Raw genomic sequence first — 27511 nt, forward strand, 5'->3', positions numbered from 1 at the left:
TCACATCACAAGTTCATTTATTTTTTTTACTACACATAACCTACCAGGTTCATTATCATTACACATAACCCAATCTTACATTCTAGTACATACTGTATGTGTTTGCAATACACATTGTGGAAATACAACTACAAATAACAGACACAATCAGCAAAAATGAACACTTACTCATTCACTAAAGGCCTCAACCCAGTAGACATCACCCCTCTACATTTGAGTGAATAAACAAGGGTTAGTATTTATTTATTTTTTTCAATTTAGGGTTTAAAACAAGGCATAGATTATACATTATGATTTTAAACAAGAAGTTTGATATCACTTAATTTCATTAGGTCAAATGATTTTTTTTGCATAATTGTGTTGCTCAAGACTCACAACTAGATCCATTACTACTTTCTAGATAATTACTTATTACGAATACGTTAAGTCAAAAAGTTAAAACAAAATGAAGGTGTTGGTTCTTGCTGGTCAGTAACAAATCTGAAAGTACTGTCTGGAGGACTTGATGGGGCTTTTGTGGCTGTTAGCATCATGTTGTGTGTTCTGCTGACTGGTGACATTGGTAGAAGTCTTCTGAAGGTTCAACATAGACGACGAACTCCTCCTCCTTGAGTCGGATTTGGCATGCTGGGTCCCCCCTGGCCCACCACTGCCCCCGGCTGCTGGCACCGCGGGGGCAGATGTTGCAGTGGTCTCAGAAGACCCAGTCTTTCTTGCGAGGGGGCTCAGATAGATCTGCATAGTCACTAAGTGAAGCGGTGAGATGGGGATGAGGTAGAAATGGTGGTGAATGTGAAGGGGGCAGCATGAAAGGGACAAGGGAAAGAAGTCATGGTGAGATGAGGAAATAAATGAAGGGTAGACACAGAAACACGACTCAAATACGAAATTCAATACCAGATAGTGTGGGAATTTCATCATGAGTGAATCCTACCTTTGCTGTGCGTCACTCGCCTCATGCCTGCATAGTAACAACACATCAGTGTCTCGTGTAAAGACTTGCATCAAAAATACAAAAATGATACCGAAACTCAAATCTTTACCTAAGCTCACAAGTTCCTCCTTGGATCTGCTGATCCTAATGGCATTGAGTGAAGATTATTATTGTAATCAAAATACCAAAATCATACAACCAATTCATTGATCGAGCTTAAAAATATTCAAGACAGTTCAAAGGCATTTAACCAAGGTGTCCCTCAAGGCTCATTACTAGAACCATTGTTGTTTTTCTCCTTATTCCCCATTCCTCTGCTGTGCTATTTGTTGAGATAAAATAAACATCCGCACCCTTCTTGTATGCTTGCACAGGACGATGCCGATGAGGACGGACGCGTTTTGGATGTCTTACATGGACTGTCCTTCACACTCCCTGCCGGGCTCTTGACACCACTACAAAGAAGACACAACAAGTAAGGATATATTCGTCCCTAAATCAACATTTTTATTTTCAATATAATAATATCCTCTCACCAGTGAGGGGGTGTCGGGCTGTAGTTCCTGCAGGTAGCTCCAGATGGTAGCGTGGAGCTCTTCCTCAAGTTGGCAACACCTGAGGACCCCATGGGTGCTCTTGGGGGTAGACCCAATGAGACAGGCCTCCCTGTGGTGGAGACAATAATGTACATAAAAATTAAATCCCGTGATCTGAGTTTAAAAATGGTAATGTTTTTTCAGTAAAAAGTACAGAGACAAAGTTGCAGTGGATATACACAAAATGAATGTGACAATTAACAGCGATCTTTGCAAACCTTTAGTGCCTGATGTCCTCCTGCCCAATGCGGTAGCATTGGCGGCTTGGTGCTCCTCTGAGATGTTGAGCCTCTTGAGAACGTCAGCTAGGGTCATCTTCAGTAACTGGATCTCATCCTCCTGCATCTGCATCCTCTGCTCCAGGTAGGTGAGCCGGTCGGCCACATCCAAGTTGCTAGCCGCTGAGCTGCGACCATCTGGATGATGCCATGTTGTCAGCGTTCATTACGTAACACATCTTGCAATGCTTTTATGAAATCCCTGGCTTGTTTACATCGGGTCTCATGATTAAGATTGCGGATTTGTCAAATGGATTGACAGATGGATACATCTCTCATATCACCAGACACTTTCTTCATACGGTTATTAAATTGTATTCCACAATTTCCCTAAAATATTGTTAAAATTGTTCATATTATAAAGTATGTAAAATAATATTTAATAGTATATTGTCTGCTATGAAAATGTGATTTTCAATAAAACAATGATCCTAACATATGCAAAAGCAATTAAAATATTTTTTAAAAATTAATCAAAATTAAATGCAAGTGGATGCAAAAAAAAATAGATACATTCTAAACAAATAAAAAACACTGTGCAAATCATAAAATCCATATTTGTCCGTTCATCAGCATCAAGATTAAGCTTTCCAACCCCCTTTCGGTCTCACGCACGACAGTCAGACTAAAAGCAAACAAGGTCAAAGCACAGCAGGATAAACTGGATGGTAAACAAAAAGTCCATGCAACAACTGTGGTGGTCTACCATGTGAGCCGCTGGACGTCGACGATGAATAATCGCGAGGGAACCTCTGCGGGCCCGCCGGGCCTTCCTCCGCCACCTTGGCCGTATTCCTTCTCTTCCTCTCCTGGCGAGAGCACACTCTCTCTGTCCTCCTCAATCCTCCTCTGGATCCACTCACTCCATCCATCTTCTGCAGACTCAATTCTTGAACCCACCTGGTGGCATCCAGGCCTCCTGATGCTGAGCCTGCTCCGGTTTCCACGGCGACTGGCAATACCACCGGGATGCTGTTATGTATAAAGCCCCTTCGCTCTGGGCTTAAAACCTTAGCCGTGGTCCAAATCAGCCTAAATTGTTGTGTGTGAGGGGGTACACTGATAATCCCCCAGACTGAGCCTCTTTGACCCCGCCCAACTGGTCTCTCACATAAGCCTGTCACTGACAGAAAAGGACACCAAATAGGGTGGCCTCTTCCTTTCCTTTTTTTAACGTCTTCCTTGGTAGGACTGCGACATATCCAGGTTGGAGGAAGAATCTATTTATCTTTAAATCTGCTATCTTATTGTTCACATGTAACGGGAAACAGCATAGACATATTAATGAATGAAAAATTTCATGTTCAAGTAAATTAAGTTGTGGGTTTGGAACAAATTCAACAAACTCGGAAATCAAGGTAGCACTGTAATCATTAAAGTGTCCCATAATCGGCTTCTGATTTCCAGTTTGTTCCCTCAAACCGGCTGTGACATCATCCGCATAGACACACACACTTCCCATATAGCGATTGGGATTAGAATAGCACATAATCCTACTCCTGTAAAAGGGAATTAGCAGTCCGAAGCTGCATCTCAGATGTACAAAGGTCATGCCCTCCCTGTAGTTAGAAAACATTTCATGACAAAAAACTTCATCTACCTGTCAAGGAGTCGGCGTCAGGCGCTAGGAGAGAGTCGCTGTGGTAGCTGTCTTTCAGCGAGCCCGTCTTGAGGAGGGCCCCAGGGCCCTCTTCCATTCCCAAACCAGGGTCCACCAATTCCAAGTCCCCCTCATTCGTGCCCGCGGCCATGATGTGGGTCACCTTCTCTTAACAGTCGGTTGCTCCCCCCTTACCCACTACCCACCTGCAACTTCGCGGGCTAGTCAGGGCACAGAGAGCTTGATGTCACTCAGAGGACAGATTAAGAACCCGCTAAGCCATCTCCACATACAATCCAGTGGGGGTGGTAGACTTTGTGTGTGTGTGCGCGAGTGTGTACAGAACATGGGACAAAATTCTTTCACAGTTCAGGCCCAGACATAAAACTAATTCCTGAAGGATACATTTTATGTAGGTCCAGTGTGTGTTTATGTGTGGGCGTGGCCATGATGCCAGCAATCATTTTTACTCGCAACCTCAACAGATGCAGCTATAGCGACCTTGAGACCTTACACAGGCAGCAAAGGGTTCTGACCCCGTTCCACACTAATACAAATACACTTCTGTCTCACTTCTGCCCTCCTGTGGAGATCTTTATGCACGTTTATCTCGCCGACGGGGAAACATCGCACACTTCCTGTTTTGATCACATGCAGCTTCCCTTCTAGAAGGGTGAGCGGCAAATATTTCTAGAATAGCCGTAGAGAGCCTTTTGTTCCGTATCAGGAGCCATTCTAGATCTAAAATCTAGTGCTTTTGCCGAGCTTCCGACTTGATGCGTGGCAGGCACTCCAGACATTTTCTTGTAATATATCTTAATAGGGATTTTTTTTTTTTTTTTTTTACAACAGTTTCCACTAAAATGACTGAGAAAATATGATCCAATTTTGTTGAGAATTATGAGCATTCGTGGGTGGAAAAAGAACACAGACAGAGAAATTTCACAAAGAACTTCATTAAAATGTATAAATATTCTTTCAATGCAACATTAAAATCAGTAGGGATGTTACATCAATTCAAGAGATTTTCCAGGGTGCGACAAAAAGCGACAATAATATCTGATAGACACGTCTCTACTGCAAAAATATCTAAACATCGTTATGTTCATCCCAAGACATTTTCCAAATATATCAAAATATATGTCCATGAGAAGCATTGGCGCGGACTATAGTCTGCTTTTGTTATGACTCACACCAATTGCTGTGTGAAGTGACAAAAAAAATGGCTGAGGGGTATCTTTACTGTATAAACTAATCAGTTTCAATCAATCAATTTCCATTCATCAAAGCAGATCATCAATTTCACATAGCATGCCCCCGAATAAGTTAAATTGACCTCTACACTTGACTCCATTTAAATATCCTTACCTTAAATATAAGTAATACAGATCTTGCAAAAATACTACACTATGTATCTATTCAAACAGTGCTTGGATTAAATATGTACACTTAGCTTTTTTTTCGGAAGGGGAATTTAACATGTTGAAAATGAAATGAAATACAATTAAGTTGCTTTAACACCCCAGAGAGGGAAATAAAAAAAAAAAAGTCATCTAAAAATATATTGCATGTGCTATCATAGGAAAGTAAATTTAAATAGGCTTCATCGGGATCAATACGACACGATCAGGCTCTGATTGGGGCCAAATATTTGGATTCATGCACCCTCCAACGCTGGTTTTCTATATTAACTAACTAGTACTACTCAACCCCTTCACAACATTTTTGTTTACATTAACAAAAGCAGACATGTTTACGGTTACGACGTCCCTCTTCGTGCCCCACCCCAATAACATCTTAAGGAATGTTTTAGTGCAATTTTAACAAGGCTTTCAAAGCAGGTACTAAAGCTCCAAGACAAGTGGGCCATTCGGGCAAAAGTCAATCTCTAAATATGAGATGACATCATCGTTATTTCAGTACTTTTGTGACAGTTCTGTTTGGTAGTGTGCCGTGAGATTTTTCTAATTTGTAGTATGTGCAGTCAAAAGGGAGAAAAAAAAAAGACCTACAGGAGATGTTCGTTGAAGCAAGAGAGACATTTTGAATGGACTTTGGTCATACATGTTGTAGGTTGTGTTGATTCAGAAAAAAATAAGTGAGCGGTACCGAAAGATTTGCTTTCTGTAAAAAGCTGCTTTTGTTTGGTTTGATTGCCTGAAAGCCTTGCTGGAAAAAAAATCAGGCACACATATCACACATTCCCACATTTATCCACAGTGACAACACTTGTCGACTCCCGCACGCACACACACACCCAACTGTCGATTATCTCCTCCTTCAGCGGAGGCTCGGTGTTGGCACTTTCGCTACTGGCTTACAAACGGAACAAACATGCTGCTAAGGTGCTTTTGGGGGATGGGGGGGGGCAAGGGGGGGCAGTTGAGAGAAAGTCGCCCAGATCAGCCTGGTGTTCAGCATGCCTGGTAGGCAAAGGCGCAATGGTGGAAGGGGGAGGAAGCAGAAAAATCAGATTTGATGGAAGCAGAAAATACAAGCGAGCTGAAAGAGACGTACGAGGATTTGACTGTAACCTCTTCAGCTGGCTAAAGGGCTCACACGTGTAACAACATTAGCATTGGCGCTGTAGCGTAAACGTTGACTTAATAACTAGACATGTGCCGCTTAAGTGAATGTTGTCGCCACAGATTCCCTTCCTACTGCAGATTCTTGAGTATGCGTCCGTAGCGGAAGTCGTAGACGTGTCGGCAGAGGTAGACCAGCTCGGGGTCCACGTCTGTGGGCACACAGCGGTGGGAGGGCGGTGTAAAATCCAGGCAGCAGGGCACCACGCTACTGCCGCCGTCGCCGGGGAGGGCGCCTTCGGAACGACGCTTCATCAAGGCACAATATCTGTGTTCATAAAATCAAACACAAAATATGATAACATTCTCGGGTTCAACATATGGACAAATGTATTGGGACAGCCTGCTGCAAAATTGCTGCGTTATGTTTGTTGTCCCTCACCTACAGTACTGGGCTAGCGGGAGGACGTAGCATCTGTCTTCAATGCAAGCTACGCTGTTCTCGTCCTGATGTCGAGAGGCAAAGATCTCGTTCTGAAAAGGGGAATTTTTTTTTGGGACCAATTTGTTTTGAGGTATCATGATGTAGTGTAATCTCACCTCACAGTGTGTGCTGGGGTCTCGCCCCCCCTGCGTGTGCTCCGGTCGGTAGTACCAGAAAAGACTCATCATCAGCTCCCCTGAGGCGACCAATAAAAACACACATAGTGGACGTCAGCAACCTTGACACTCTGTCCATCAACCCTCGGTTTCCCTCATACCGCTTTTGGGATCCTCCCACAGGGCGGATATCTTGGCCACGTAAGGGAGAGATTTCTTCCTGGGGCCAGAGCGCAGCAGCACCGTGTCTCGGATACGGATCACCTCACCGTCCCTCTCCACGCCCTCGTAGCACTGCCTGAGCGCCATCTCGTCCTCCCCCTGGCACCACAAAAACAGAAATTGTCAAAAATTGCCCCCAAAGTGATATTACCATTTTGTGTGTGTTAATCTCACCGCAATGAAGACCTCCTTCTCTGTGGGGTCCCCCACTGGCCGCCATCCGTTGGTGGCTCGTCTGCGACCGATTCGCTTTTGTTGTGGGGATCTTGGCTCGGCATTTTGATCTCTGTCGGAGGCACCGGACGGGTGGTTGGCGGACGCTTTTAGCCGGGCCCGGGATGGCAGGTGGGGGTTAGCAGTCTGGGTGGAAGTGGGCACGCGGGATAAAGGGCAGTTGGAGAGAGGCAAAGATGGCGGCACCAGAATGGAGGGGTTGTGGTCACCTTGAGGAGAGGAGTACGTTTCTGGAAAATAGGGAAGGTGGCAAAGTCACGCATTTGAAAAGTATGCTTAAATTAATATCTCCCCTTAGGAGAATATGGTCCTACTTGTGCAGTAGACCTGAGTAGTCATCTCTCTAATGGGAGTCAGCTTGCACAAGGCCGTTGTGTAGCCTTGTTGTGTTTATCTTGATCGTAAAACTCGCACCCTTGGGATTGTCATTTTGAATGTGCAGTTGACTGTATTTGAAATTCCATTATCATGATTCACCAAATTAGAAGCAAGGTTTGCCGGGATAAATCCGCTTTGGGGTTTTCAAGTCTTAAAGGGATGGAGCTGGCCGAGGCTATCACAAGGTCAAGGGCTAATTGCCAATGGAGTCCTTGAAATGAGCAATTGTTGTGGTTCTCACGTAGCTTCTGACAACATGTTTCGGGTTAACATTATCAAGCTAAATTTGAGCCCAGATGAAGCAGTATAGCGTTGGATAAGTGCAGTAGGCCTTGAGTTTGTTTTCTTACAAACCTGTTTTGATGCCACGTGAGCATCCGGTGCACCCCGCGTCAAAAGAGCACCCTCTACTGGTGACGGGGGACATGGCTCTGCATGCGTAGCCACTCATCCCATAGGCGTCGCCGTAACATGGTGACGTCACAGAGTTGCAGCAGGCCGGGTGAGGCAAGCCAGGGGTGTGGGTGACGCGGGGACCCGGCAGCGGCTTGGAACCCATCGTCCGGTTGGAGCACAAGGCAGGTGGCGCAAAGTTCAGAGGCCGTGGGGTGAGCGTGCCCGACGTTGCAGTGTGGGGGGCGATGTGGACGTAGTAACATACGCAGGGGTGGGGGCTGAGAGCGAGTGCCGGGTGGGAGTGCGTCAGGGACGGCGTGGTCACCAGGCACTCGCGTTTGACGAGCGTACCGCCCGAGCCCATGGCGCCCCGGTCGCCCGACTCAGGGTGGCCCAAGAAGAAGGCCAACCGGTGGCAGTACTCCATCGAACCCTCAGGGGGGCAGCAGTAGCAGGGGCTTAGCTCAGTTTCCAACTGTTCTTCCTTCACGTTCTTGAGGGAGTAGCCCAACATGCTGCGGGACTGGTAGCCCGGCTTGGGCAGAGCGTGGGTGCTAGACTCCCACTCCACTTTGGGCTCAAACCCGGCTTTCTCCTTGCAGGCTGCGCAGCAACAGTGCATGGGGGAAGCTTTGACGGGAGCCTCTTTAAGCTTCTGAGAGCGCTCTTTGTGTTTCACTTTGGGGGACTGTTTTAGGGTCTGGATCTGGGCAGGAGTCTTGCAGGTTGACATGGTAGTTGTGGTGGATGCGGTTCTGACTCGCTGTTTAGACGCAGCAGACGAGCTGGTCAACTTCAGTAGAGCGGCCGCATTGAGTCCAGCCAGTCGCCGCGGTGTCGGCACGTCCAGAATTTCCAAATTCAAGGCCCGATTCCCGTCTACCTTGGTGGTCCTGGCTGTCTTGACCTTCTTGGGGATTTGGTCAAATTTGTGAGATGATGACAGTCTAGAGACAGTTCCTCGAGAGGCTTTTGGAGGTGCCCTTTCATCTGGGGAACCTCCTCTGTTGATGGGCTCCTCCTGATGTTTTTTGGCCACCTTGGCTGCCGGTTGGAGGTCAGTGGCTCTTTCCAGGAGAAGTGTGTTGACAGCCTCAGCATTTAGGGAGGCCAGGCGTCGCTTGCGAGGTTGTGAGACGTGAGCGCTTGATTTGACCTTAGATGCCAACTTGGCCTCGCCAAGCTTCCCTTTCTTGGACTTGAGAGATCGCTCTTCAGCTTTCTTACTGATGCTTTCCTCCAACCTTGTGAGGAGGACACGACACCTCATGCCCTCTCCGAGCCTCCCTCGCAGAGGATACAATTTCCTGTCCCACTTCTTGTCCTCCGCTTTGGCCCTCTTGTCCTTCATCACCTTGTCATTTTTCTCTTGTCGGATGACCTCGCCGATCTTCTTAGTCCGGCCGAAGCGGAGGGCGCGCTCGGCCTTGTCCCCACCCATGGTGCTGCCGTGTGGCTGCAGAGGGCGGTGGTCCCAGCGGGAACCTTTCTGCTTGGTGTGGGTCATCACATGCTTCTGGAGGTGGCCTGGAGGTGACAACATGACAGGAAAGTGGTCAAAACTCAGGAGAATGACGTTGCCAAGGAGAGGGGAGGGGTGAGCAGTTACACACAGAGGAGGAAGTTTAATATCGTGAGACCTCACTTGAGCAGTTCTACGTGAGAATAAAAGCTTGAAAGCATATTTTGAAGTCACTTGATGCAAATTCAATGTTGATCGGTTCAATAGGAAACATCCAAAATACAGATAGACACCAATGAGGGTAAAAAAAAAAATCCCAGGTGGCCTTCAGGTGCTTAACATGCTTTACAAATCATCACCTCATTCTCAGTAAGAACATAATCACTAATATATATTGTGAAATTGACGTCGGCCAATTCCCACCGCCAAAGTTTCGCGGTACAACAGATGTTAAATGACTCGGGCAATGGGCCAAAGCGGCGCTTCGAAGCAGGACCGATGTTAAGCGTGGCATCAAGTCATGAGCGTTAAAATGATCCATAGACGCTTTTCTCCATTTTAACTTTTTCAAGACGCTCCATTTTTTTTCCATTATTGCAGTCTACAAGTACCTTGCATGCATTAACACTGAAAGCGGACGAATTTTTTTTTTTTTTTGCGTGTTGTACTGTATGTCATCCAATGACAAACAGATAGCTTGGTGTATTCAAGGTTCTGAGAGATTAAAAAAGCTTGTAAAGAATTCCAAGTCCCCCCAGAACACACACACCCCAAACACACACACACTTGAATGCACCACAGGCACATTTACTCTACATGCATGCACACATCCATATGTGCATGCATGTATGTGTCAGAAGGATGGAATACAGTAAAGTCTGACGTAGCTTACCCATGTGAAAAGGCTCTCAATATGGGCTGGGGGAGGGAAGTGAGGTAAGAAGAAGTGTACTTGTGTGTTTGCGGTGGGGGTGCGCGGACAGAGGCAAAATAAAAGGCACCCCCTCCCTGCTTTCCTCCCTCCCCGATCCGATCGCATTTTCCCATCAACGGCACGGCGGCGGACACGATCGAGCGCCTCGCTAACCGAGTCGACAGCTCCGGTAGATTCCCTCGCGCGGCCCCTCCCTCCCCCTCTCGACAAATAAACATGACATTTTCGACAAATTATCCTCTGCTTTCTCACCCCTCCAGTCGGAATAAGTTGGCGACGACCAAGATCGAGGCGACAACTTACCGCCGCACTTCCTGCTGCTTGACGGAGTGGAGGGTGCGGGGAGGAGGAGGGTGACGGGGAGAGCGAGGCGAGGCGAGAAAGCCGGACTGGTGCGATGATGGCACGGCCCCCCCGAAATGGAATAGCTGGGGAGGTGCGCGTGGACGAGTGTTTGGTTTCCTGAAGCAAACTATCCTAAATGACAGCGCATTTGTGGACTTCCACCCAATTGATAGGCAAATTATTGTTTGATTGTCATAACCATACAAGGCATAATATTTTGACAATGGAACGCAAACTGAATTCAAACGCAGACTTGTCCTTTTAACAGACAACCAACAGAATTTAGCAGCAATAAGAAACAAATGAATTTTGGTGTTTTGGGAGGGCTGCAATGGACTAAAAGCATTTCATTGGGGCAAAAGAATTTGAGATGAGTATTTTGCAAAAAGGAATAAATCAAGCTTAATGTTCGCGTAACAACAGGAAATGAATGAATCAAATATTTTAAATAAAAAACTGCTACAAATAGTACAGGACTCTTGATGACGTGAGTTAAAGATCAGAGGGATTGTATCTCATATTTACAGTAATTATGATCTTAAAAGCGGATCTATGTGTATTTAAAAAAATCTGTATATTGATTTTTGCATTTAGAGTACAGACATTTTTATCGTTCCCTTGTGGATAGGCGAGTGAAAACATGTCATAAAAACACTTGGAGCACTGTATGCGCTCACCAGCCGATTTATCAGTGATGTCATGATGCCATCATCCCCCTTGTGAGCTCATTGCACTTATGACCTAATTGTCAACTACTAGCGTTTATGGGTTAGGGATCATGGCAATTCATTTGGTCTATAATTACGCACACTCACACGGGCTTTAAATACATATTAGAACATTAAAAATACTCTCGAGGGTCTCACAATGTTTGTTGCGCGTTGTCATGGCACCGGTCTACCTGCGAGTGTGCGTGGCCATGGAACTACTGTTGCGCTTTAATGCATTGTTTTTATGTACCCCGCGAGTCCTGATTTTGGGACCAGGGTCGTGGCTAATACGGGCCCCAATGTCATACTTGAGACACTCCCCCACCCCACCACTATGCAAGAACCCTTGACACTCAAGTTTTACAGTTTATAATATTTACATTTTTTAGATGTGGATGGGTACATCAAGTTCAAATAATAAATTGCTTTATAGCTTAAAAGACCATTTTTCTAGCCACTTTAATTTTACAGTCAAGGAAAAGACTTGGGGGTTCTAGAAAGTGTACGATACACCTAATAATTAGTCATGTTTGAGCTTGACTCAATTACTACAAGGTTTCAATATTGCTTCCGTTTTGTAGTTTTGCACTTCATATTTTGGTCCTGTAAAAAGGCACAATAAATCCAACCATGGAGCTCAGCTAACATAAATGGATTCCAAGAACGAAAGTTCGAATGTTTTTCGCCCCCATTTTATAGCTTTGATACTTGAGCTTTATGGTACTTGGATCAGTTAAGGGCCAGTAAAAAGTCAAATGATGCAGTAAATGAACGCTTAGTCACAATGTTTTTTCAGCATGCATGTACATTTGTGCATTTACTACAAGATTCCATTGTGTTTTATTCTTTTGACACTTAGTGCTTGTTTTCTTTTTGTCCGTTTCTATACCCTTGACTTTTGACTTTTACAGCACAACAGTACCTTTTTTTGGCCATGTAAAAGGTAAATTAATCCAATAATTAGTCCTGTGGGCTACACTATGGACTCCCGCTGCATTTCCGACCGTCTTTTATGGGATTGTACAGACTAATTGGCCTAATTTCGCTCTATGACTACATTGTTTGCCTTGCACTTTACCGGTGGAGGAAAATGTGTGCGTGTGCGTGTGCGTGCGTGCGTGTGTGTGTGTGTGTGCGCGTGTGTGTATGGAGCTGCTGCTGGTGGTGGTGATGGTGGGGGTGCAATGGGATAACAAACAAGTCCTAGACTACCACTCCCTGGGAATCTCTTTTCCCACCACGACTTGCATTCATACTGTTAATAATATAACAGGCTTATGAGTCTGAAAATGTCCCCGAGACATTAATTTGTTAAAAGGCCCGCGACGAGTGGGGATAATACCGGAGGACTTACCGCGATGGAGTTGAGCCACGCAGCCGTTTCAAGCTCGCTGGTGCGATGGTCCAGCCGGTCGGGGGCACCGCTCCCCAATAATCCGATCCAACGAGTCCTTTTCCGCCCGATCGCTCGCTCACTCTTTCGATCGATCGTTCCAACTCGGTTTTTCCCCACGAGTCGGATCTCCGGTCACAAGCGCCTCCACCACTTCCACCACCCCGTAACCGCCAAGCCCTGCTCGGCCAGCTCGACTGGCTTGTAGTGCACGGAGCTTCACGCTTAGCGCAGCCGCCTCCTGCCAGCGTGCGAAACAACAGCCCAGGCGGCAGACAGCGAAACAAACGAGGCTCAACCGGAATCCGAATGGAAAAGTCTGCAAGCTGGTGGATGATTCCTGGCTTTTCTCCTAATATTTAAAAAGAAGCGGAGGTGAAGAAGCAGAAGGAGAAGAAAGAGGAGGACAAGAAGAAACGTCTACATCCTACTCGTGCGTGCTGCCGGAGCATGTGATGGCAACATAGTGAGGCTTTTAAAGGGGTATCCACGCGTGACTGTATACCGCGGGGCAGGCGCACGTCGCGCACGCACGCCTAGTACACGTATGCGAGACCCGCCCTGGTAACTTTGCAGGAGAGGGTTCACTGTGACGTCACTGGACACGATCCACCTGTGTCCATATTACATTAAGTTTAACCTCCCGTCACTTACTCACCTTTTATTTGTGTTTGGAAATTGTATCAGACCCCCCCCCCCCCCACAAAAAAAAAAAAAATCACGTGTGCTTTAATAGTGGAAAATGGCAAACCATAATATTACCAACCTAATTGTACTGTTCTTTCTGGGCCAACTGGTAGCAGTACAAGACAGATATGTACCGTTCATGGAGATGGCTGAACTCGTCTATGCTCATCAGTACGGCGGTAATATTAGTCGTTCTTCACGGGGATAAAGAAAAAAATGATTGAGTACTGTTATATTGTTTCTCTACATGTGCTGTTGCACCATTTGTGTTCAATCTGTTGCTGGAGATGTAAATGTTTGGCGCAAGCTTAACACAACAGAAATATCATTTTATTTCTTCTGGCTCTTTATTGATAATTATCAGAAGCTAAGCTGCCAAAAGGTCCATCCCTGGCGTTCTCCTTTCCCCATTTACTGCCAGTGTAGGGCTTATACTTTATCACGCTCACACACATTAATGCACACACACAGTGGGATTCACCATTAAGCTGATTCAGGAAGCAGGGAGTTCAGTTGCGCTAACGAATAGATGATGCGCTAGCAGAGGAAAAAGAGACAAGCTGAAACATGAACTGGTGCTCTGTCAACATCACGAGACCCCTGTGTCCCATTATGGCTTTTCCACTGTTAGGCTCATCATTCAAAATACACATTATAGGAAAAAAAGGTGTAAACCTCTAAGGTCCAACACAATTTGTTCCTTCTCTGATTAAAAACTCTTTTTGTTTTGACATTTGTACAGCATGATGAGCACAGCCGATCAGCCAATCGGCAAGTTGGCAGCATCCCTGAGGACTCCATAACAAGAGTGTATGGTCTTGGATGGATAGAGGAGGAATCTTTCAAAATCACACACAGATCTCACTTCCGTTCAACGATGCTAGAATTTTCCTCCCACCTCCTGGCTCTAAGAGTCATCATTTCTTGCGTAGGCCTTACAGGTAATGTTTATCTCATCTTCTTCATCATTCAGACCAGGGTCTCCTCGGTCAAGACGTTTGAGTTGCTTCTTTTGGGACTGGCCACGGCCAACCTGGAGGAAATTCTCATCGTCAACATCTACGACATTGTCATTCTTCAGAAGTCTTACGCCGTCTCTGATGCATGGTTGTGCCGCTCGCTGAAGTTCTTGACAGTGTTCGGGGAAATGGGCAGCATCTTGTTCACCGTCCTCATCAGCGTCTACCGCTACCAGAAGCTGAGAGATGCCGTCAAAAGGGTCAACCTTCCCATCTACCTGGATAACATCCATGCCGCTTGGACGACAATTTGCCTTTGCGTTGGTATCTCCATCCTCCTGAGTTCCCCCATTTTTGTCATGAACTTGCAAGGCCCGACGGGGAATCTCATGGGAAACCATACATGGAATCACACAGGTTGCTCGCCGGACTTCTTTCTATGTAGCAGCAACCACTGTCCGACAGTTAACCGCCTATACAAGTACACCTTCATCCTGTTGTGCTACCTGCTGCCTCTGGCCGTTGTCACGGTTACAAGTTCCCTCATTGTCGTTGTGTTGCTCGGCCCGAGGACAGCAGTGAAACCCATCGGTAGTGTAAGTGGCTCGGACCAGAATGAGAGAAAGCGTAACGTTCGAAGGCTCCACCGGAGCACCGTTGCCGTCCTGGCAGCAATGGTGTTGTTTCTGTTTGACTGGACTCTCTATTTGTTTTTTCAAATGACTTTCAACGCCACTGACTTTCCCTTTTGGGTGGAATTGGAGTTCTTTATTTCAACATCTTACACATCCATCAGTCCTTACGTGTTTGGGCTAGGAAAAAGCTTGTTCACTATCAAGAACTTGTGTAAAAAGTAGTTTCTTTCTTTGAAGTCGTTTCATCTGGACTTGTGCTAAGTGAATATAAACTCCTTTATTTGCATTTATTTTACAATTGCAACAATTAAATGTGCCTCCAGCAAAGTTCATAGAGTTCAATTATACATGTTTACTTCACAGATCATGTTAAATTTTCATTGATTTAAATGATCATCATTCATTTTAAAATTGTAATGTTTAGTTAATGCTCAAAAAACAAGTGTTAACTGTACTGATCGCATAGTTCTTCCTAAAAAAATATTGGTCAGAGTACAAATGCTTATTTTATTTTGTTATATGAAATTGGTTCCAAAATGTATTGACACAGTTTGCCATTTTATCAAAACAAAGCCACAAAAACATTGATTTTGAAAAGTGAGAACATTAGTCGACTCGTGAATTTTTTAAGTGTTGGAACAATTGAGCGGTTGCTTTTTTGTTGTCCAAAAAATGTATTATCGCAGCATGTTGACACTTTTTGCATATTGTAGTCTACTGTGTACGATAGCCGCCATTTTGTCTCAACCAAGTCACTCGACCAATGGCGAACAACCGTCGCCTTATTTAAATCGCAAAAAGTCGCCTCTTGCCGAAAGGCTCATTTTGTACCGCATACAATTTATGTCGGCTATATCACCATTATTATTCTCTATTGTATTAAAAACATGTTCGGGTTTAACATTTTAACGACTTCGGTTGAGTTGGGTGAAGAAGAAGGGCATTCATTGGCTACCGGGGAGCCGTGGCGCCAATGTGTGACGTCACAGCTACACTTCCCAACGTTTGTTGTGAGCGCATATGTACGTGCGTCGCCAAGTCCGAACAGGTAGGTAACCACCGCGACGACAAATAGGTCTCGGCAAACATTTTGTCGACAACTTCTCAGAGTTTTTGTTGTTTATTTACATCGAAAGGCGGAAGAAAGAAAAAAATATCCCGCTTTCCTCACGCTGTCTAAGCGAGGATCACGCGATTGGTGGAGGAGAAGGCCGGGGGATGGGGTAAGCAGAAGGAGGGGGGATACTGTGCATGCGCCTTCTTGGCTCGTCGGCGTGTACGCGCGCTGGGTCGATCGATGCAAGAGGGCGAGAAAGATCTTTTGGCGTGGCTTCCTCCGGCCTCCATTATTTGCCACTTTGCCTCGACGGAGCAACAGTTTAGGAGTGTTTGTGTCTTCCCTCCGACACCACACATTGATTTACACGGCCGCCACGGAGGCCACGCACGAGGCGGCCCTGCCGGAGCGGCGAGGTGAGGCGTTTGAGGAAACTGCAACTTTTCCAAGTTGGTGAGTGGCGGCCTGCCTAAGCCCCCTCTCTCGACACCCCTCTCTCTTGTTTCCCACTCAGTATTTCATCATTTAGCGCGTCTTTTCGACATTACTAACATTCAAGCCGATATAAGACAGCATTTGACGGAGTACACATCGTGGCGACGTGCCTTTTGATAGCGATTAACACCTCTGTGTGTTGTTGTGTGTAGCTTTATGGCGTTGTCGACCTGTCCTCCCCCATCCCACTAAACCCGACGTTAATTGAATTTAATATCGTTTTTAATTCCACACGGCAATGTGATATAAACGTGGTGGCGTTTTTATTTGATTTATTCCGAGTTGCAAGAGCACGGGATCCTTGATCAGCCATGTCCTCCACGCGGAGACACCGAGCTGCCATTGGTCGGTCACGCCGACGATGTCCCACTTGCAGCGGGAAAGTCAAAGTCCACTTTCGTTAGTGTCGGACCGAACAAGAAGCGGCCAAAACGTTTTAAAACACTCATGCGTGACGTCCTATGGTTGTGTGTCACCGGTGTTTGGTTGGGTGTGAGGCAGTAATGTGTTAAACCTGCTCACGTTCTCAAATATTGTCATTTGCGAAAGATTGTCAAAGGTTATGAACCTATTCTCTTAAACTCGTAACAAACAATGCTGCCTATGTATTGTTGTTTTTCTGTACTCGTACTCTTAACTACTCTTTTGTATTTTGGCACCGCAACCTCCACCACCCTTTAAAAATCATTAAAGTTGCCTATATTAAAAGTTCTCATTTTAAATGTCATGTAAAGGAAAAATAAATGGTCTTGCAACAATTAATACATTCTGTTAAACTGTTTTTACATGGATACTCCCACGTTTTTAAACACGTAGTGAGTAATAAATCAGGAATACATTTTTAGTGGTGAGTGATTTATTGGGTGGAATCTGATAAACCAGGTCACAATAGTATGATATTTCTACTCATTACTGACCTATCTAAAGTATTGAAAATGCCTTGTAAATGGCTCGGCTAACTCAAAAGGGATGGCCTTGGAAATGCAAAGATTCTACACAGCAATATGGACCTATGAATTTTCATTCATTTCATAAAAGGAATGAAAGGAAAACAGTCAATATAAAACCACTCGGTACATCCAGTATCTTGATACATGGATTGTAATACAATTTGACAAGTTTAAGTGTTTCAATTCAGTGAGGTGACTGTAAATGCGGCGTTTCCTTCAAAGATGTATCTCTCCAATAAAAGACCCTTCAATTCTTAGCTCACTATATTTCAAAGTTAAATGATTCATTTCGATTCCATGCACTCATATTTTACATCAAAACGAGATCAAAACTTAAATTTCAGGCAAATGGGCTGGGAACAGAGTGTGAAAGCAGGGAGCATGACTGGTCATGTTTCTGCCCTAATCTGTATGTTATTTTCTAATAGGATGAAGTGAGCCATCAGTAATGCCCGCGACACAGCCTCAACCCACAACAATGGAGGACCAGGATGTTGAGGAGGGACCCACGGCTAGCGTCCCCACTTCAGATCCCGTCACAGCCGTCCCTTCCTCCACGCCTCCTTCTCCCACCAGCGGCATCTCTATGGCGAGTAACGGTGACAGTGTGACAGCCCTCCACTCCCCCGCTGAGGCCAGTCCAGCAAAACCCGCCGTGGCGCTACCCACCATTTCTGGGACGAGCCCAGCCGGTTTGCACATTGTGTCGGCATCGGACTCTCCAGCATATGCTGCGAGCATCATGAAATCAGCGGCAGTGGATTTTGGGAACCCGAACGCGGGCAATGAGTACCCTAACACGCTGACGTGCAAAGGCGTGAGCGTGACGCTGGAGAACGACCGCGTGTGGAAGCAGTTCCACAACTGCGGCACGGAGATGATCCTCACCAAGCCGGGCCGCCGCATGTTCCCGTACTGCCGCTATCGCCTGACCGGACTGGACCCGGAGCGGCACTACAGCCTAATGCTCTCCATTGTACCATCGGATAAGTACAAGTATCGCTGGAACTCGCCCAAGTGGGAGGTGGTGGGGCCGGCAGAGTATCAGGCCCAGGTTCTGGTACGGGCCTTTACCCACCACTACTCGCCGTGCAGCGGCTCAGACCTGATGGGCTGCATGCTGTCCTTCTATAAACTGAAAGTGACCAACAACCCCAAAGACTTGGAGGGCCACATTGTCCTCACCTCAATGCATCGCTACATCCCCCAACTCCACGTCATCCCCCTGCTCAATGATGACATCACACCACCACTGGTCATGGGACCGGAAAGCTTGACGTTCACCTTCCCGCAGACAGAATTCATGGCGGTGACCACCTACCAGAATTTTCTCGTCACACAGCTGAAGATCAACCACAATCCTTTTGCCAAGGGCTTCAGGGAGGACCGGGACGAACCCCGCTTGCGCAGCGTCTCAATGGAGATGCTCCGGGGTAACATGGGACCACATGAGGAGCAACCAGGAAGCAAACCTCTGGACGAAAGGTAGTTTTGGGAAACCTTTGTAAACATTTACCTTTAGCCAAGGAGCAAGATTAAGCTACTACAATGTAATAGATAATCCATAAATTTGTTGAGGGTTCCGGAAAAGCATTAAGTTTGTTTCTTTGAAGGTGTGTGCTAAACACTATCACCAATTACTTACTGGATGGATTTGTGTTTTTCTAACCTTACAGCCATGACTCGACTTACGACCACACTGAGCAAAATGGTGACATCGATAACGACGAGTCGCCCAGCAAACGGCCCCTCATCGAAACCCCAAAAGTATCTGTGGCGTCGGTCCCGAGAACCTTTGGTAGATGCAACAGGAACGGCCGCTGGAGCAGATTGAAGGGAAGATCGAATCTGGCGGCGTCGTTATCTGCGGCAGCGAGTGTCTCTGCTGAGTCTGAATTGGATGAAGTCGAGGGCGTCACCTTTGTTTCATTCGCCACCAGGGTAAATACTACTTTCATTCTATTTGTCTTGTTTTTTTAAATGTTTCATTTCCAAAACATAATCAAATGTAATCAAAGTAATAACAGATTCAGAATAGTATTCAACTGCACAATCTCCCATTTTTTCCAGTCATCAGTTTTATGTGTACTATATAATACAAACAATGTATATATTTTTTTAATTGTAACAGAGTTATCAGTTATAGAATGTGAACATGCATCAATACATTACAGAAATAGACATCACTCTACTATAAATATTTGTGTCCAAAATAAATTCAGATTTATTATAGGCAATATAACCTTGCATTGGGAAATGTGGCAGCCATTTTGCGCTCGCGGTATCCATGGTAAACATAAACAAGGCTGTGTAGTCACATGAGGGGAAGACTGCATGGTAAATGCAAGAAAGGGAAGGTGATTCACAAGGAAACGTTAGACCACAAAGCTTCTCTTTGAATGTCATCAACTAATGCTCCAAACGTGAAACGTACGCAAAGTTTCACGTCTACTGTTGTGGTTAACACTAACACTGTCTGGTTGGGACCTGTGCTTTTGTTTATTTTTTGCACTTTTATGTTTTGTGAGCGCCTTTTGTTAAGCATCTGGGTGTTCATAAAAGTACCATACAAATGAGATATATTTCACTTTTTACGAAAACATATTGAGAGTTATGTTAGAGCAACAAACAAAAATAGTTGAAATACATGACAGTGGTATAAAAAAAAAATTAAACCGAGCATTTTGAGGCCATGCTAAAACTGAATTCATTGTGTGAAATGGGTCATTTGTAAACCGAGATCACACTTGTGTATATGTGTAAAAAAACAAAACAAAAAAACCATTGCATTATACCAGATGTGTCCTTGAGTGTGGTCTATAGTCATGTCCATATACCTTTAAACTGATCTTTTCCATATCACAGGAAGCTCTGGAGAGTCACATCCGAGCCGAGCCATCCTATAAGTCTACGCCGGTCTCGCCTGATTCCTCCTTGATGACTCCCGTGCAATCAATGGAAACTGGTACAAAAGTGTTGTTTTACAGCTGTTCTAACAATTTGTTTGTCACCTCGCAAGTCTAATCATTTGACATATTACAGAGGAGGCGACTGCAGAGACGACTGAGGAGAAGATTGTTCGCCTGGAGGCCATCTTACTAGAGGACCTCAAAGTGGCCAAGTACAGACAGGTGATCCACCCTGTCCTGCAGGAAGGTGAGCGGATGCACTTGGACAATTACAGTGACATTATCAGAATAAAATCTAACGTTTATTGTGTTCTGTTTCAGTGGGCTTGAAGTTGAGCTCTCTGGATCCCAGCATGCCCATTGACCTGCTCTACTTGGGGGTTCGCCTGCCACTGCCACCCCTCAGCCTCCCAGCGCAGGATCGTGACAGTAAGTCGGCACTCAGCCCAGCTAACACACACATTGCTAAATTGGCAACACTACAGTTTTGTAAACTAGCTTCAATTATGTTTGCAGCATTTTATTATTTTATTTTTTTAGTGGAAGGGACACGCTTTGAACTACAAGCTACTAAATAAATTTCCCTGCCCTTGCAGTTTATGCAACCTTGTGACATCGAGAGCTAAATGCAGAGTGTTTGCCTTGCAGGTGAGGGTTTGGCTTTCATCTCCCGAACAGGAAAAACAAGTGACATGACCAAAATAAAGGGTTGGAAAAACAAGTTTGTTCATAGCAAGCCGCCATGCGATGGTGAGGCGGCTTCTATCGTCTTCTGAGCGAGTTACTGGCTTGCAAATATGAACTCATTGTCATTTAATTTCTTTTATTCCAGGCTCCCAGAAGAACATGTCGGCCTTCTGCAGCAACATGCTGGACGCATACCTGGAGAGCGAGGCCCAGCATATCAGCGAGCGCGCCGCCGCCTTCTCCGCCGGCCCCGAGGTCCCCGTGGCCTACCGGCTGCCATCCAAGAGCGCCAGCTACGTAAAGACGCTGGACAGTGCCCTCAAGCACCGCAAGCCCACCATTGCTGACATCAACAACAGGCCCTGCCCGCTCTCCTTTAAGCCGCTGCTCTATGCTGCATTGACATCGCCGCCTCCACACCTGGCGACCACGGCCGCTTCCAGTAGTGCTTCTCGTCCACACAGGTAACAACTTGATAGCGGTTTCCTTTTGTAAAAGTAATTTTGTGAGAAGTAAGCTGCTCCTTATTAGCACTGGTCAAGTCTTGATGGACTTAAATGAAAGGTTAATGGTGAAAATCAATCCGATAAACCATATTTTTTGTAATGGGACATTTTCCTATCCCCGTGCGGTCAGACCGGCGCAGACTTCTCAGCTGATATCATCAGTCGCCCAGCAGAAACTGCTTGAGATGGAAGACGACGTCGTCAGCCAGGGTTGCTCACGAACTCAACTGACCTCTGAAAGGGTCTCAACCTCGCTAGCTGTGATGCTAACCAAAGAGGTACCATACATGATATACAATACATGATAATAAACAGAATTAGTCATACGGAGGTCAAGCATTTCTACCATGAAAGACCTTCAAATCTTGTTTTCCTCCTGCTTTTTAATTAGAAGCTGCAACAGCAGACTGAGAAATCCCCCCCGCATTCAGCCAGGAAGGCCGCAAGAACGAAATGCGGACAAGAGTTCTGCCGACTAGGCTGCGTGTGCTTCAGCCTTCTTTATCCTGTCGTGGGGCCGCTCCACTGCCGCCAGCCCGCCTGCATGTTTGGCTGTACGTGCGCCAAGCAGACGACACAGGATGGTCTATTGCAAGATAAAGCGACCGCTGGTAAGATTTTCAAATATTTCAAAAGAGCCTCAAATATTAAAAAATATATTAAAAAAAAAAAATCCTCTTGTGTTTTCTGCCAGCAGGCACCGCTCTGGTGTATAAGCAGTGTTCCACCTCAAAGACGAAAAAACTGTGGAATCGCAATTGTTTAGACACAGATCAAGATCCCCTCTTTCAACCCAAAAGCCAATGTGTGCCCCCTGCAAAGCCTCTCGAGCCGTATAAGGCGCCTCTCAAACCGTATAAGGCACCTCCCAGCCAACAGGTATCAATGAACAGTTAGATAGAAAAATAATGAGTAAATGGAAGTTTCCTGTAAATGAGAAACATGAATCTGTAATTGCAGATTCAAGAAGAAGAGAAAGATCCTGTGTACAAGTATTTGGATAGCTTCCTGACGTGCGCGCGGGTTCGCGCCTTCAACAGCAAGCCACCGTCTCAAAACAAACTTGATTACATACCATCCCTGGCCACCAACTCCATCGAGCAGAGCCGGCCCACCAGTGAGCTCAAAAAGCAAGGTAAGAACCATTATGATATCGCCTGATTTTAATTTGACATGCTTATGAGTTGACAATAACTCCTGTGTTTCCTTTGCAGAAAACTTGGTATCCAAAGAGAAGATGGCTAAAAAACAAATTGAGATCCAATCAGTATGTAACTGGGAGGAAGACCAAGAAATGATCTTGGAGACTTTGTGCAGGCGCCTTCATCAGGATAAACTGTCCGAGCCCTTCTGCATCGGACCGTATCTCATCCATCCTGTCACTAAGATCTTTATCCAAAAGCCCAGTGGGTCCCACCTCACCTATAGAGTGAGTTTTATGTGCCTTACTAAGATCCCAAATAGCAGGAGCAAAGTTGCATAAATAACTGCAAGATGATTTAGTATGTTTAGTCAGACGAAAGACTTGTGGATCAGCCTCCACGTTGGTTTTAATGGTTGTACCCAGAGACGGGAAAACACAACCTGCTTTGTGACCAGTCTGTGGTGTAGGATAGGAAATGACATTATGTGTCCTCCAGGTACGTGTTAGTCGACCGTCAAAAATTCGCGATGGAATCGAGCATAGCTACAATAAGACGGGAGAAGACCCCGAGCAGTCCGTGCAGCACTCAGAAGTCAAGCCCTTCCTGGCTGGTGTGTTGCCCGCTGGACTGATGGTGGCCAGAACCAAACCAGTTGGCCAACAAGCCTCTGAACTCATACAGGTTAGACTCGGGAACATGTGTGTTACTGGTTGGGTGCGATTTTTATTTATTTATTTATTTTCCAATTTTATATTCATAATATTTTTGATTATATTTTACTCAAAATACCTTCCATTTAAATTTGTCAATGATATTTTCGAACTTCATTACCATGTAAGGCAGGGGTGTCAAACTCATTCTTTCCGTGGGCCGCATTGTAGTCATAGTTTCTTTCGGACGGCCATTATGACTGTCAACCCAAATAAATGTATGAGCACCTCGTATTATATACAGTAAAAGCTACAAAACAAACTGCCAAATAACTCGTTTTCAAATCAGATGAGTAAAAACTATTTGAAAAAAAAAAAAGATATTAAAAGTGAAGACAATTTGCAATTCTAGTGATGACACACGAATTTGATGCACAATTTGTCTTCGCGGGCCACATGAAATGATGTGACCGGCCGTATCTGGCCCTCGGGCCTTGAGTTTGGCACCTGTGATGTAAGGATTAATTACATTTTTGGGCCATGTTTTAGTGGAATATTTAGGTCAAATATCTGTCAGGTTGTTTTGGTTTTCTGACATGTTTTTTGTTTTCCGTAAACAGGTGAATGGCAAAAGCTACAATTATGTTAACCTGTTGCTAGGCAGCATGGGTGCACTCCACCCAGCCAATCGACTAGCAGCATACGCTACGGGTAGGCTGCAGCTGCGTGCAGACCTTACTCGCAGGGTGGACCAGACCGCTACTGCCACCAGCGTGCACAAAGTTAACGAAAAGCCTGCCAATCAAAACTTAGAGAATGCAAAACCTGCTCATCAAAACTCGATGGCTACTGGCAGACTGCTACCCTTGGTGATGTCGGCAAAGAGCATCAATGATGTCCAGACCCATCCTCGGCTTTGTATGTTCATTTTTTTAATGTATCAAAAATCTTTGTATGATTTGTTCTGTAAATTTTCAATTGGCAATCAAAATCGCAAAAAGTAAAAAAAAAAAAAAACATTTGAATTAAGAAATCACTTTCTTACTTTTTGACTGCCAATTGAAAATGAATAGAACTAATTATGTAAATGAATGCTACCTTAAATGTATCTGCTTAATTCCTTATTGTGCTCCCCTCAGTTCAATTGTTAAAGCAACCATGTGTGAAAAAAGAACCCGAAAGTCCACCATCGAGGCAGTTGGCCCCCCTCACCGCTATCAACCCTTTCCAGCGGACACCCCGCTCGCCAGTCTCACTCACTGTGTCGCCCTCGCTGAAGACTCCCAGCTTTTTGAGCCAGAGCGGCACCTACACCTTCAGAATCTGCCCGCCATCATACTCGGGCGAGAAGGACAAAAACCTTTCCAGCGTCAACTTACCAGGGGGTTTTAGCCTCATTAGTTTACCAAAGCCAGCGGGTCCAAACGAACCCAAAAGTCAAGCTGCTCAGGAGGGGACATCTAATGGCTCTGTAATGGCGTCGGACATTAATGGAAGCCAGGCAATAAAAGACGAGCACCTGAGTTCTTCATCAGATTGCGAATCCAGTATGAGTGATGACAGCGCAGACAGTGACGTGAGTAAAACCTTTAAAAGCTTAACAAACGTGTGTGTCCTGCCCCCCACCACCTCCCAAATTTTTTTTAAAAGAAAGTGCCCCATCTTGCGTGTAGGTGGACTCCATCATAGACATTGAGACCATTGAGGACTCCAAACAGCTAGTGGCCCAATACAAGCCACCTGTACTGTGCACGGACAACCCCAATGAGTCCAGAACGAAGAAGCGCAGGAACCACTCCGTCATCGAGAAGCAACGCCGCATAGAGCACCGTGCGCTTTTTGACGAGCTGCAGAAGGTACTCGGCCAAGATGGAGGTTCCAGACTGCACCTTCTCTCACTGGTTGGTGTTATGGCGTTTGTTACTTAGGACGTGTGTGTGTGTGTGTGTGTGTGCGTGTGTGTGTGTGTGTGTGTGTACTGAAAATGTCTCATTAAATGGTGGCAGTATTTTGACAATTTATTTTAAGCTCGTTACTTATGTGTGACTCTTAGGCTTTGAGGGAAATCCAAATGCTGAAGTTCTTCTCTGAGGGCCTGCTGGAGAGGAAGAAGAAGCTGGCCCAGATCCAGGCGCTTCACGTGAAGAAATTGTCTTCCTTGTCTGGTGTGTGCTGCTTCTATTGCATTGCAAAGTTAAAAACAAAACAAGCAAACAAACCAAAAATGTAAAAAGCTGAAGTCTTTGTTTTTGTTTTTAGGTAAGCCTGAAGACCTGATCAAACGCAATTTGAGCATGGTTTTCAGTAGCTTGAAGTACAAAGGCAGCTCCAAAGCAAAGCCTTTCTTCATGCGTCTGTACCAATCAAAAGAGGAGCCTGCCAAAGACGCCACCACCACCAGTCCGCCTTCCCCAGTCTTAGCCGCGCCACCGACACCAAAGCCTCAGCTCCTTCCACCAACGCCGCCACCTGTAGACCCAACACACCAGCTTGAAGCACCGTCACTTCCATCTCCCGCTCCCCAACAGCCTGTCCAACACAATAAATCGCCTCCCGCTCAACCCAACAAATGCAACAAGACTCCTCCATCCGCACAACGATTTGCCATCCCTCTAATTCGCTCCAAGACAGGCAGACTCATCCTGCCTTCGTCCATGAAACCTGGTAAGTTCCCACGTCTATGACCAATCATGCATTTCTGTTCCAATGATGTGCTCGCTTCTTGTACCAGCAGCTCAAGGCATCTACACGCTCATGCTCATGAACCCCAAACAGGACGCCGACGTTACGTCTACCAACTCTTCTAACAATGACTTAACCGACTCCCTGGACCGAGCATCACCTACGGACGTGGACCAGGACAGTCCCGTTCAAAAACTGACAGTGTATTCCAGGGAACAGATGACACCACTCTCCAATTCGAGTCCGTTACCAACGCGGCGGCCTCGAGGCAGACCTCGAAAAACCCCAAGGATCCTGAAAAGTAAAACAAAACCAGAGAAGGACATAATGTTCATCCCGAACAGCCGTAAGAAACAGCCGGCTCAACGCAGGAGAGGGCGGCCTCGCAAGAGCGAGCCCGTAGCAACCTTGGGGGATGCTGTTGGTCATAGGGGAGCAACCTCTGAGGATGCTGTTGGTTGTGGGGCATCGCGGCCGCGCACGCGAGGCTCCTTGGGTAAGGACTTCCCCAGTGCCAAGCGGCAGTCTTGGATAGACATAGAGATGGAGCTGGACCCCGATTCAGACTCTGACTAATAAGAACATTGAACTAGGACCTCAGACCGTGTTGCTGTGGAACTACACCTGATGTGCCCGTGTTTTGTCTTTTTTTGTGTGTCAGGGTTGCAAAAGGCAGGGACATTTTCAGTACATTTCAAAAGATAGGGATTTTTAAAAAGACTATTCTAAATAGGAAAGCAATTTGGGTCTTTTCAAACAATCAAATTAAAACAAATATCATGTTTTGTCATCAGCAGACATCAATGCAAAATGGAGGGCAAAACTGCTCAATTTTTGTTTCTTCCCATCCTAAGTGAGCAGTGATGTACTGTACTGTGTGTGAAACTACTCAAATATTTTTAGCTTGCAGAAAAAGAAAAAAAAATTGACCACATAATTCATTACTCCACAAATTTTTAAGTATTTCTATAAAATTTGTTTGCTTGGATTATGCCAAAATGGAAAATTATCAAGAGCCAACCATTAATTTATCTCCCTACCTCCCTCACCACATATGGCATGTTTCTAACTTGAATTTTTTTTCCCTGGTTTGCGGCTATGGTTGAGGACCTTTATGAATACGCAATGTCTCAATCAGGTGTTTTGGGTATGTAGACACCGGAGAGCATTAATTGACCTGCTGAATGTAGGTTCATTTGTCACGACTTCCACCACCGCTTGTAATTTTTTTTGTGTGTCTTCATTCTTGAATCAAAAGGCTATGTAAATCACTGCATTTTAACACACGAGAAGGTTTTTAAAAGCCTCTTTTGTTCTGTTGGCCTGTGGAAATCTTTTTTTTTTTTTTTCTCAAGAGCACTTTGTCTTTGATGGTAAAGGGTTTCAATTAGTTGACTGCAAACTGTTATCTACCATGTTTTGTAAGTATTAAAAGGACTAATGTGAATGAATTTATTAATCTTGTATTGTTTTTACTCTACATTTGAATTTTCTTTGCTGTTAATTTGAACCTAAAACTGTCAAGTTATGTAATTTATTTTT

General features: G+C 45.3%; 4 protein-coding genes across 13 annotated transcripts; 2 read left to right on the forward strand and 2 right to left on the reverse strand.

Annotated features, from left to right (window-relative positions):
• LOC148381880 (uncharacterized) lies at positions 1-3677 on the reverse strand. Of its 2 annotated transcripts, none has more exons than XM_088362244.1 (7): positions 3409-3677; positions 1749-1946; positions 1471-1600; positions 1288-1389; positions 1044-1078; positions 935-961; positions 1-746 (listed from the first exon to the last, which is right to left on the reverse strand). In XM_088362244.1, exons 1-7 carry the CDS (start codon positions 3557-3559, stop codon positions 469-471), a joined length of 921 nt encoding a protein of 306 aa, XP_088218370.1. In that variant the 5' UTR covers positions 3560-3677; the 3' UTR covers positions 1-468. The 2 variants fall into 2 exon arrangements, with proteins under 2 accessions (XP_088218370.1, XP_088218369.1); XM_088362243.1 differs by lacking the exon at positions 3409-3677 and adding an exon at positions 2515-3384.
• Positions 1755-15179, forward strand: ora6 (olfactory receptor class A related 6). Its single transcript, XM_088362242.1, has 2 exons — positions 1755-1893; positions 14037-15179. The coding sequence occupies exon 2, from the start codon at positions 14172-14174 to the stop codon at positions 15108-15110; it is 939 nt and encodes a 312-aa protein (XP_088218368.1). The 5' UTR covers positions 1755-1893; positions 14037-14171; the 3' UTR covers positions 15111-15179.
• On the forward strand, positions 1777-27420 carry mgab (MAX dimerization protein MGA b). 7 transcript variants are annotated; one of them, XM_088362219.1, is made up of 20 exons: positions 1777-1893; positions 17819-18875; positions 19067-19331; positions 20256-20355; positions 20433-20546; positions 20621-20728; positions 20948-21049; positions 21132-21450; positions 21623-21770; positions 21884-22103; positions 22187-22371; positions 22453-22627; positions 22707-22921; positions 23133-23318; positions 23908-24205; positions 24427-24863; positions 24961-25188; positions 25341-25452; positions 25547-25951; positions 26019-27420. In XM_088362219.1, exons 2-20 carry the CDS (start codon positions 17839-17841, stop codon positions 26543-26545), a joined length of 5181 nt encoding a protein of 1726 aa, XP_088218345.1. In that variant the 5' UTR covers positions 1777-1893; positions 17819-17838; the 3' UTR covers positions 26546-27420. The 7 variants fall into 7 exon arrangements, with proteins under 7 accessions (XP_088218345.1, XP_088218346.1, XP_088218348.1 ...); XM_088362220.1 differs by lacking the exon at positions 1777-1893 and adding an exon at positions 15835-15936; XM_088362222.1 differs by lacking the exon at positions 1777-1893 and adding an exon at positions 15967-16111.
• LOC148381883 (bromo adjacent homology domain-containing 1 protein) lies at positions 4345-13126 on the reverse strand. 3 transcript variants are annotated; one of them, XM_088362234.1, is made up of 7 exons: positions 12569-13126; positions 7722-9290; positions 6930-7219; positions 6695-6854; positions 6534-6613; positions 6376-6467; positions 4345-6261 (listed from the first exon to the last, which is right to left on the reverse strand). In XM_088362234.1, exons 2-7 carry the CDS (start codon positions 9268-9270, stop codon positions 6066-6068), a joined length of 2367 nt encoding a protein of 788 aa, XP_088218360.1. In that variant the 5' UTR covers positions 9271-9290; positions 12569-13126; the 3' UTR covers positions 4345-6065. The 3 variants fall into 3 exon arrangements, with proteins under 3 accessions (XP_088218360.1, XP_088218361.1, XP_088218359.1); XM_088362235.1 differs by lacking the exon at positions 12569-13126 and adding an exon at positions 10463-11145; XM_088362233.1 differs by lacking the exon at positions 12569-13126 and adding an exon at positions 10118-10382.
• Positions 27421-27511: the final 91 nt, after the last annotated feature.

Source organism: Syngnathus floridae, chromosome 19 (assembly GCF_059516105.1).
Source record: "Syngnathus floridae isolate MCC-2025c chromosome 19, RoL_Sflo_1.0, whole genome shotgun sequence".
NCBI classification, from domain to species: domain Eukaryota; kingdom Metazoa; phylum Chordata; class Actinopteri; order Syngnathiformes; family Syngnathidae; genus Syngnathus; species Syngnathus floridae.